The sequence below is a fragment of the Panthera uncia genome (assembly GCF_023721935.1).
Source record: "Panthera uncia isolate 11264 chromosome B3 unlocalized genomic scaffold, Puncia_PCG_1.0 HiC_scaffold_1, whole genome shotgun sequence".
NCBI lineage: Eukaryota > Metazoa > Chordata > Mammalia > Carnivora > Felidae > Panthera > Panthera uncia.
The window spans coordinates 93,797,500-93,807,771 of NW_026057582.1; the positions used below are offsets into that span (position 1 = coordinate 93,797,500).

The following is a 10,272-nucleotide window of genomic DNA, read 5'->3' on the forward strand; positions in this document are numbered from 1 at the left end:
CCCCCCCCCCCACCCCGCCCCACCCCCCTCCATTGATCTGTTTTAGAAGACAACAGGAAAGAAAGTGAAAAGCTCATAGTTTATTGTGTTCCTTTGATAACCTCTCTTTGGGACTATGAGATCATCACCAGATGCAAAAACGAAAGCAGTGATTTCAGAAACTGTCGATTCTGAGTACCCTATGGCATATGCAAAGGAAGATGAGAGACACACGGATAACTGGAAACACATAGTGTTTGAGGGAAGTTGTAAGTTGTCCTCTGGATGATTGCCAACTTATACACAGGTCTTAGTTTCATTTATTATTTTTTAGTGCAGGGTCCTAAAATATGAGTAACAGTCAAGCTTGAAATAGCAAGACAGCTACTGATCTGAAGCAAAGAAATGTAATTGCTGTCCAAGTGCAGATCAGAACACCAATGCCTCAAAGTATGGGAGGATTGGGCCTTTGGGCCCTCCTCCAGGCATGAGTCCCAATGGACCAGTCCTACCCACAGAACACATCTAATGATTGATCTTGCCCATCAATAACTGTTTAAATGAACAAATGGATAGGGAGACTTGGGTTCCATGTCTAGCTTTCACACTGCCTTATATTCCTTCTGGCTGCTTCTTCAAAAGAGAGCAATAAAGAGTCCCACTTATAAGTCTTCGGTTAAAAAGCCCTAAGTTTCTATAAGTAACTTCCTTGAGAGTCTAGAGGAAACACACACTCTTCAATTTCAAGACCTTTATTATGCAGACACTTTCCAGATGGGGTGTTTATGACAGCAAATTAGACATCTCCACATTCTAGGTCCACTGACCTGGTGGATCTGTACTAGGCACAGGGTGGAGAGTAAGAGGGTTCTGGGCTTTGAGCTGGGAAAGCTGAGTTCAGGACATCAGTGCTTACCACAGGTAAATTATGTAACCTCAATGAACATGGAAATAGAGAAGATAATAGTAACTACTACTAAACTAGTGGCTCCCCAACTTTGCTGCTCATTAAAATTACCTTAGAGCTCTTAAAAATCCCAATGCCCAGGTCATGTCCTATACTAATTGCACGAGAATATCTCGGGTTTTAGCTAGGAATCGTATCTGTAAAGATCCCTAAGTGATTCCAACATGTAGCAAGATTTGGGAGCCACTCAAATAGGCAGTGAATATTAAATAGGAACACCTATGCCCTCACACAGTACTTGACTAATAGAACATACACAACAGACATAAGCCCCTTCTTTATTAATTGCCATGACAAATTGGATGGGTAGTACTTCAGGGGCTGGTTCTGTTTAGCTGTTGGTTTACCAAATTGTCTCATCTAAAGGAGAAGAAAAATTCTAGAAGCTGTTTTCCAACTTGATAATGTAACACCTTTAGGAAGAACACAGTGTAGATGATTCTGTAGCAAGACTCAGTGATAAAACATAAATTCCTATGTTTATATCAAATCATCAGAATTTCTCAGAGAAAAGCAAATAGCATATGACTTGACTCAGATGAGGACTTTAAGATACAAAACAGGTGAACATAAGGGAAGGGAAGCAAAAATAATATAAAAACAGGGAGGGAGACAAAACATAAGAGACTCTTAAATATAGAGAACAAACAGAGGGTTGCTGGAGGGGTTGTGGGAGTGGGGATGGGCTAAATGTGTAAGGGGCTTAAGGAATCTACTCCTGAAATCATTGTTGCACCTATGCTAACTAACTTGGATGTAAATTATAAAAAATAAATAATTAGGTAAAAGAAAAAAAAGAAAAAATATTATAATGAAGCAGAAAAAAATAATCAGACTGTCTTGTGATTGGTGTAGTCATGTAATCCAATCTTATCACTTCAAGAGGAAATTAAACTTCACTAGTATTAACATACTTGTCACAAAATAAAAACCTGTGCATATCTATTGATAGAAGACAGGAATTTATGATTGTGCACTAAATTCATACCTATTAGAAATCAGTTTTTTTTTTTACTGAACTCTATGAAACTGACACTTTTCATGGAGAAATAATGTGGCTTTCTTCTCCCAAAGGTGGTTATTCATCTTACTTAAGTAGAGACATGATGAAAATAGTATTTAATGAATGCTTTTATCCAGAATGATGAGAAATCTATTCTCTAACTACCATTACTTCAATAAGACCTCCTTCTATTGCTACCCTAGGCTGGGGACCATTCAATTTTAGCAAGAGTGTGGAGATTCTGCTGTTTTAACTGAAATGAAACTAAGCATTTCTCATCCAATCCATGATGGCTCCTTGGTTGATTTAAAACATTAAGCTGGTGTTTATTCCAATATGTGGAGTTTACAAAGAGCACTGAGCACTATTACTTGGAGGACAAGGCTTCTAGCTATGGATTTTGAGGAGCAAGACAAAAAGAACCTCTTTTTAAATTACCCACCTCCATCAGGCTTGAGGATTTTCTTTCTTACAAGGAAATCAAGAATAAATTTTACTGATATACCCTGTAAGAGCTATTTCCTCTGAGAACTTTGGATAGCAATGACTGTTTGATTAGCTGAATTTCCCATGAATGTGGAAATGATGACATCAAAACAGCTCATGTAACAACCTTCTTAAGGACCTCATAGATTAGAGAGGACTATAGATTTTCCCCAGCACGGATCAAAGGGACTGAATTGAACGTTTTAGCTTAATGATCCAACCCCTGTCACACCCATAGGGACTCGAATTCTGATTTTGTAAGCGGGTGTGCACGTGTACTCAGACACACACAGAAAGCTGCTGGGGAGGGACGAAAAGATCAATCACCGGCTTGACAAGGACAGGTTTGATATTTTTGATTACTTGACTGTGCCAGTGTATATTCCTGGCAGGGCCTCAAGATTTCTCATAAACTTCAGAATATTAGCTGTTAGTTTTCACTTCCTTACTACAACTCTTCAAAGGCATCCTACCCACTTTCCAGCAGCAAAGAGAAACTGGAACAGCCTAGCCAGGCGGGGCCCTGTCCAGGGTCCTGACGCTGCACCAAGACTCCAGGCCGGTTGGCCTCCGTAGGCCCTTTCACCCACCCTACACTAAGGGAAACAAAGACCTCCAAGCTCAAAGCCTCAGGGCTGCCTCCAGACTCCTGTCAGTTAGCTAGAAGGGGAAACAACAAAACAAAGGAACCACTAATCCACACATCCAGTACTGCATCTCCCAGCCCCAGCCTCCTACTCCACACCACCGGGGTCACCTGCTTTCCTCAAACAAAAACATGCCAGCAAAAGTATAATTTGGATAGAAAATCCAAATGTGAATTTTGTTCCGAGAGGTCAGAGTTGGGGTGTACTTTGGGGGGGATGGCAATTTTTTTTTCCAATATATGAAATTTATTGTCAAATTGGTTTACATACAACACCCAGTGCTCATCCCAAAAGGTGCCCTCCTCAATACCCATCACCCACCCTCCCCTCCCTCCCACCCCCCATCAACCCTCAGTTTGTTCTCAGTTTTTAACGGTCTCTTATGCTTTGGCTCTCTCCCACTCTAACCTCTTTTTTTTTTTTTTTTTCCTTCCGGGGTGGGGGGGGATGGCAATTTTGTCTCATTAGTGGAGTAACACCCAGACATTGGCAGGAGCCAAGATAGATCTACTATGTATCCCTTTCTTCCTCCTTCACACCCTTTTCCTATCAAAAAATAATTACTGTTTTGCAAATCACTAGGATAACAATGTTCTAAAAACAAAGCCATGGCAAGTATCCCTTTCCTCTCCGCAGCATGTTGAGCCACTGGAGGCTTGCTTGGTGGCTGGCTGCAGCAGCCTGCAGGGGGCGTATGCAGCTATCACCGCACACAACCCATCAGGCCACCTGGGGAAGCTGAGCCCAGTGGAGGGCATCTGGGAGGGCAGGATTCCAGCTCTGCACAGGGCAGTGAGGCTCAATGCTTGAAGGTAAAGAAAGATGCGGCCTGGGCTCTGAGTTGCTTTGTTGTTACAACACAGGTATTGTTGGCACAGTCTGTCCCAAGTGCCAGTAGCAAAACAGCTATGACAGGGTCTGTCTCTCTAGTGACCACTACATCCCTGGGACCAGCAGATCACTCTGGCTGATCCTGATCACCTTTGGGCACTTCCAAGGCGCTGGGGCTGCACCTGCTGGTGGGACAGCCAGCTCCCATCAGAATGGGGTTAACTGTCTCAAGCAGCCATCCTGCATGTGCTAACACTAGGATTACAGACATTAACCACCAGGCTTCCTCAAGCCTCAATAACAGGTATTCCTACACCAGTCAAATAGTTGGCTCCAATCTTCACCATATGCACACTTTTTAACACCAAGTGTTCCTTCCTCTCTTCACTGGCATCTGTGCTCCCTAGTGGGGAATATAAGAAGGATCCCACACCCTCAAGGGATCAGGTACAGGCTGAGAGAAAGGCCCATGCAGAGCTTTTTGGTGACTGTCCCTAAGGATGAGAACTTTTGGATTCCTGCTGGGCTGGTGTGGGGGGGGGAGTGGGGGGGGTGGGGCTGGGGAGGGGCCAACAGTCAACTCCTTGAGCACATGGCCACTATTCACCCTGAGGGAATGGGGGTTCTTTGGGACTCCTCTGGTCTCCTCCTGACAACTGGCTGCCCCCGCCATTGCATGTTGGGAGAAGGTGCTCCCTTCTCCTCCACCACTGCCCCTCCTCCCCAGTCCCACTGGCTCCTGGGCTGCTAGGAAGATGCGGTTGGCCGCGCCCGCAGGCCCTTTGTTTGAATTGCAGTGGACTGGGAGAAGCTGCACCAATGTGAGAAGTGGGGCTTGAGAGAACCAGTCCATTTGGCACCTTCTCCTATTTTGGGGCCCAGGAATTCTTCCAGTTCCCATGTCCCCATATGCCCAGTCCTAGTTTTTCTCCTGGCCTGGGAGTCTTTGAGATTTGGGGAAGTGAGGTTCCCAAGGCCCAGCATTTCACTCCTTCTTCTTGGCTCACTTGGCCCAGGGATGTGAGGGGACAGTTGAAATGTCACCCACTGGGATAAATATTAACAAAAAGCAAATGGACTTGCAAGGAGGCCAGTTATCAATCAACCAGACCGCAAGGCCACTTATGGCAAACACAGCCCAGGTTGGTCCCGGTGAGACTTTCTCATGGCCACTTCCTGGCTGAACATTCTCCCTTACACACATACCCCCAGACTCAGGCTCTCCTCCAGGTCTTTCTGTGGCCGATTCTGGACAAGAAGGGGGTGCAGTCCCAGATGCAGGAGATCTGGAAGGCTCCCTGGCTGGCATTGTTTGGAGGTTCCCTTCTTTTAGGTACCCCACTGTCAAAGGGGCCTGGCACCCATCCCTGCCTGAGCCTGGGGCCTCTGGGCTTTGCTTCCTGGGTCCATGGTGCTGTGCCCTCGGGTAGTGCACATTCCAGCCTCTTCCTAGGCTGACAGCTCCTCTATTGTGGCCAAAGCCTTCTGGAATCTTTAATTGGAAACTAATCTCAGGGTCTTAATAGGCGCCCACCCACCCATACAGTCCAGCCCGCCCACGCCTACTGAGGATGAGAAGCAGCAGTGTACTTTAATGGGGCAGCAGCAAGTATTAGGTTGAAGGAACACATATTGATTTTTTAAAGGTACTTAATTTGGTGAGAATTTCCTCCTGTCTCCCATCTTCCACCAAGCCAATGTAATATTGTAAGGAGAAAGCACCTCCCCAAACACACTGCCACGAGTGGAGGTTTTACACTTGATCTTAGCCAAAAGGCCGAGCACCAGTGTAGGTTTTGACCCTCCGCAACAGGCTTCGTGGAGCCTGGGCACCCGGAAGAGGATGGAGAAGCCACTCATCGCAAAAAAACCACCCAGCAGGATAGGGACGACGTTGAGGGTCTTTAGTGCAACAGCGAGTCAAACTGCAAGGGGCATCTCTGTGCGTGGAGGCTGATGATGGCGGTAATGTCCCCAGCCTCAACCAAAGTGTCCTGCAATGCATTTAAATCTGCACTTGGGGCCTACCAGAGATTATTTGGAGACTTCAGGAAAAGGCCTCACCCCACCCGAGAAATGCAAATGTTAAAGGAATGGCTCTTTGTTCTTCGGTGACTTTAAAATAGGTCGTGGTTCCTGCAATATAATGGGATTGTTCCCGGTTGGGCTCGCTCTGCAAGCGTCCCCATCCCAGTCTTTTCAACCCCTTCAATTAAGTTAAAGAAAGAAAATTAAACATTCAGCGCTCCATCCGGGTCCTAAGATATGGATTCCACTTGGGGTTGGGCACCAAAGCTTGTCCTGACACAGTATCCGATTTTCCTTTTTTAAAATTTTTTCCCTCCAAGAAAAGGCCACGTGCCTGGGCCGAGCTTAACTCGCCTTTGGCTGCTGGGTGCCAGACCGTTGCCCCTTAGATAACTTTCTGGGTCCGGTGAGGCTGGCCCAACCTTCCCACATGACGGCCCCAGTACTCGTGTTACTCCCTCAACAGCACTGCGGCGCCCACGCGTGTAGGTCAGAGGGCGCTCGCGCAGATCACGGTACTAAGTCGGGTTTCCAGGGCTGGGGGTCATCTCTGAGCAGAACCTGTCAGTCTGATTTTCCAGGATGCGACGGGGGGAGGGGGGGCGCAGAAGGGAAAGGCGGTCACTGAAGTCTCGAGCAAGAACCTTCACTAGGCTGGGGATGGGGGGTGAGTACCAAGCTTCCCTGAGGGGATCCCTCTTCATTTCCACCCCGTTCCTCCATTTCCTCTGCCCCACAGGCGGGCCTGTGAGAGCACTGCTGGTTAAAAGGTCCTCAAGCCGGAGTACCAGGCTGACGCAGGCGTGTGAAAAGGCACTGACTACTTTGGGCTCCTGCAGAGGCAGAGCAAGTCAGGGAGAAGGGTAGCTGTTTCTCCCGCTCCTTGTGGAACTTCAGCTGCCCTAGGGTCTTGGTCAGCTCACAAGGGTGGGAGGCGATATGGTGGATGCACACAGGGATAGGGAATGGATTCGCGGGAACCCCGGAGGGCACCTTGTCAATCTCTCTCTCCTAACCTTCCTGTCCTATCCCCCCATCTCCTGACTTCCAGGCGCAAGCTGTAATAGCCTGCGCGGGGACATTGCTTGGAACCAGGAGCGCAGGGCTGGGCTGGAAAAACTGGCGGAGCACAGGCTCCGCCAGTGCTGAGGACCGCTGAGAGGCCAGGAGCGCCCAGACCCTAGGAGTGCTTTGGGTAGCATCCGGCTCCCGCCGCAGGCTCACTGGCACGCCGGCACCTGCCTCCCTCTAGCTTCTCATTGGCCCGCACGAGGTGGGGGAGGGGGCTCTGGCCTCTCGCTTTGATTTTAGACTGTGAAACGCCTCAGTGCCCCCGGCTCTGAGCGGATTGACTGTCTCTCATTCTCCAGGGACGAATTAATGGAGAACGATCAGTTAATTAACAAACCCTCATTCCGGCTTTTACCTTTCTCTTCGCCAGGACTCAGGCCAGGGCACAAGGCTGAGATTGGGGCGGGGGAGTAGCACGGACCCAGGAGTCAATCAAGTCTGCCGGTCTCATCAAACCGTGTCCGCCCTCGGTTGCCCTTGGCTCTACCTCCCCGTGTGTCCTCTGCCCTCCGGGGTCGCCGAATCCGCTTGAAATCTCCAGTGTGATTCAGCCAGGGCTAAGCTGTCCCCTCAGCCTGCTTCCAGGAGCTTTCCTTGAACCTTGGCTTTGAGAAACTGAGAAAGCTAGGCGCTGTCTGTGCAGAGCCGAGGAGACATTCCTGCTCAACTCAGAAACACCGGGCCTCCGGGTTTCGCGCCTGGGAGACCTCTGCTCGCAGACTTGGGGGTCATGTCCACACTTTCACCCCCTTGCATGGGGATTCACTCGAAACACCAAGCAGAGGAAACAAACAAACAACAACAACAAAAACGAAATGCGAAGTCGTAAACTAGCCGGCAGCAAAGGCGGTCCGTGGGCTCAGCTGTAAGCTCCCTAGCTGCTCCGCCCGCAGTCACCCTTACCTCGGCACCATCTGCCTTCCTTTCCCTTCCACAACCGGTTACTAGGGTAGAGTGCGTGCTCTTAACACAGCGTCGGCGCCAAACACACCCTCCGTCGGCTTCAAAACCTTTACCCAAAGTCTCAGAGTGCGCTCCCCATCCCTCCCACCCCTGCCTCGCGCCAATAGAGTGAGCTCCGGAGGGGGTCACCGCCGTAAGTTCAGCCAAACGTGGGCGGGCAGCTGCTGCACACTCCAACCCAACACCCGGGCGTGTGCCAGGAGTACTGCCTGGCAGAATCTGCGCGCAGTTCCACGCACTCGTCGCCTTCCTCTTCCCAAACCCGGAGCGTCCAACTGATAAGCGACGCACAGACGTATCCAGCCAGGTGCCGGGGTCTCCCTTCGCCTCCGGCGGTGAGCGCTTCCAGCACTGTCTCCCAGCATAAAAGCGTCCCGTCCCCGCAGTCGCCCAGGCGGTACCGCTCAGCTCCCGGAGCCTACCACAGCCCAATGCACTGAGTTCTGGAGGAGGCGGTCTGCATCTGGGAGCCGTGTGCTGGCTCTTCCAGGCCCAGGGGAACCCCCCTCCCTTCTGGGGGGGGGAAGGAGAATGGGATGAAGCTTGCCCAACCCTCTCTTTTCCCTCCCTTCTTCGGCCCCTTCAGCTTCCCCAACCTCTGATCTCCCCCACGCGCCCAGCTCCTTGGCCGGCTCACCTGCCAAGCGGAGCGCAGACATGCGCTGGAACTCGGGCTCCTGCAGCCACTTCCACATCCTCCTGAAGGTCTCCCGTCCGGACTTGAGTTTGCTCCAGGGTTTGGGGTTGCGCAGCAGGTCCGAGAGGGTCCCTTGGGAGCGGCAGAGCACCCTCTGCGCGAAGATGGCCTGTGGGATGCTATAGCGCTTGAGCTCGGTGGTGATACGCTGCGCCACCTCTTTGGTATTGATCTCTTCCATCTGCCCTGAATTACTTCCATTGCTGACCTGTGCGCCGGTCACCGAAGGGTTGGGTTCCCGGGCCGTGCCCAGGAGCTGCCCGTGGCCCTGGGCGTTCAGGTGGGCGTGAGGGTGGTGCGGAGGAAGGCCGTTGATGGGCACCATGCCAGCCGAGGTGGGCGTGAGGTGCTGCTCCCCGTGACGGCCGAGCATGGCCGGGTGGTGGGCTTCGAAGCCGTTGGGGGTGAGCATCTTGTCAGTGGGCATAGCGGCGCCCGGGTGGGCATAGTGAGGGAGCCCTTGCTGGGAGTTGTGGATGCCGCCGAGCCCGGAGCTGGAGAGGGGCGAGAGGCTCTGGCCCATGCCGGCCACGTCCTTGTGGTAGGGGGTATAGAGGTTATTCATGGAGGCCAGCCCGCGCTCGTCCCGCATGAGCGTGAAGCTACCGCTCACGTTGCCCGCCAGGCGCTGGTGGTGGTGCGGGTGGTGGTGGTGATGGTGGTGGTGGTGATGGTGGGGGAACTTGTCCGAGACGGTGGAGATGGGCGGCAGCGGCTGCAGAGGGGTTAAGGTGGTGTAGGTGGTGGGCATGCTCATACCTGGGGGAGTCTCGCAGGCCATGGTCATAGTGGGGTGCAGGGGGCCGGCCAGGCTGTGCTCGGGGGCCCGGTGGTGGTGGTGGTAATCGCCGCCGCCGCCGCCGCCGTCCAGCAAGGACGCCATGCCCATGGAACGAGGGTGCGCGGGGGGCAAGTGGCTGCCACGGTGCGCCACGGAGCTTCGCGCGTGGGGACTGCCGCCCAGGAGGTCGGCAGGAGCGGGCACTGGCTCATGGCTCACCCCGTGCAGCTCGCCGATCGCCTCCATGGTCAACTGCGCGTTCATCGTGATCCGGGCGAGCGGGCGGCGGACACAACATCGATGAGGCCGGGCAAAGGCGGCGAAGGGCGCACGCAGTCCGGTCTTCACATCGGCTGCCGGCGACTGTTGCCTGCCTGCCTTCCTTCCTCTCACTGTGGGGCTCTGTCTCCCTCTCTGAGTGTCTCGCCTTCCCTCTTGCCCCCACCTTCCCCTCTGCGTCCTCGGCTTTTTTTTAAATATTAATTTCCAAAAAGGATCCGTGCCGTTGGGCGAGCGCGGAGCCCCCAGCCCGCCCGCCCCTGGCCCCCTCTCGCCCTTTCCTTCTTAGAATTCTGAGGCCCCCGGCTCCCCTGACGCAGCCCGCGCGTCTTCGGCGGCTGCTTTTTGCCCGCGCCGCTGGCCAGCTCCAGCCATGGCTCGGTTACTGTTGCAGACTCTGTGGCCGCGGTTCCGCCGCCGCTGCCGCCGCCGCCGCCGCCGCCGCCGCTGCGGCCCGCCCTCACGCCCGCCGGGCTCTGCGCGCAGGCGCGGGCGAGTCGCCTTTCCTTTTGCCCCCACCTTCCCCACCGTTTCGGTGGG

The 10,272-nt window shown here is 52.5% G+C and overlaps 1 protein-coding gene across 1 annotated transcript in view; it reads right to left on the minus strand.

The window, feature by feature from the left end:
* The window catches only part of ONECUT1 (one cut homeobox 1), a 41,450-nt gene extending 31,529 nt beyond the window's left edge, over positions 1-9,921 (minus strand). The window contains exon 1 of the mRNA XM_049613649.1: positions 8,613-9,921. Coding sequence (XP_049469606.1) covers positions 8,613-9,717 — 1,105 coding nt within the window. The 5' untranslated portion in view covers positions 9,718-9,921. The remainder of the gene's footprint in view (positions 1-8,612) is intronic.
* Positions 9,922-10,272: the final 351 nt, after the last annotated feature.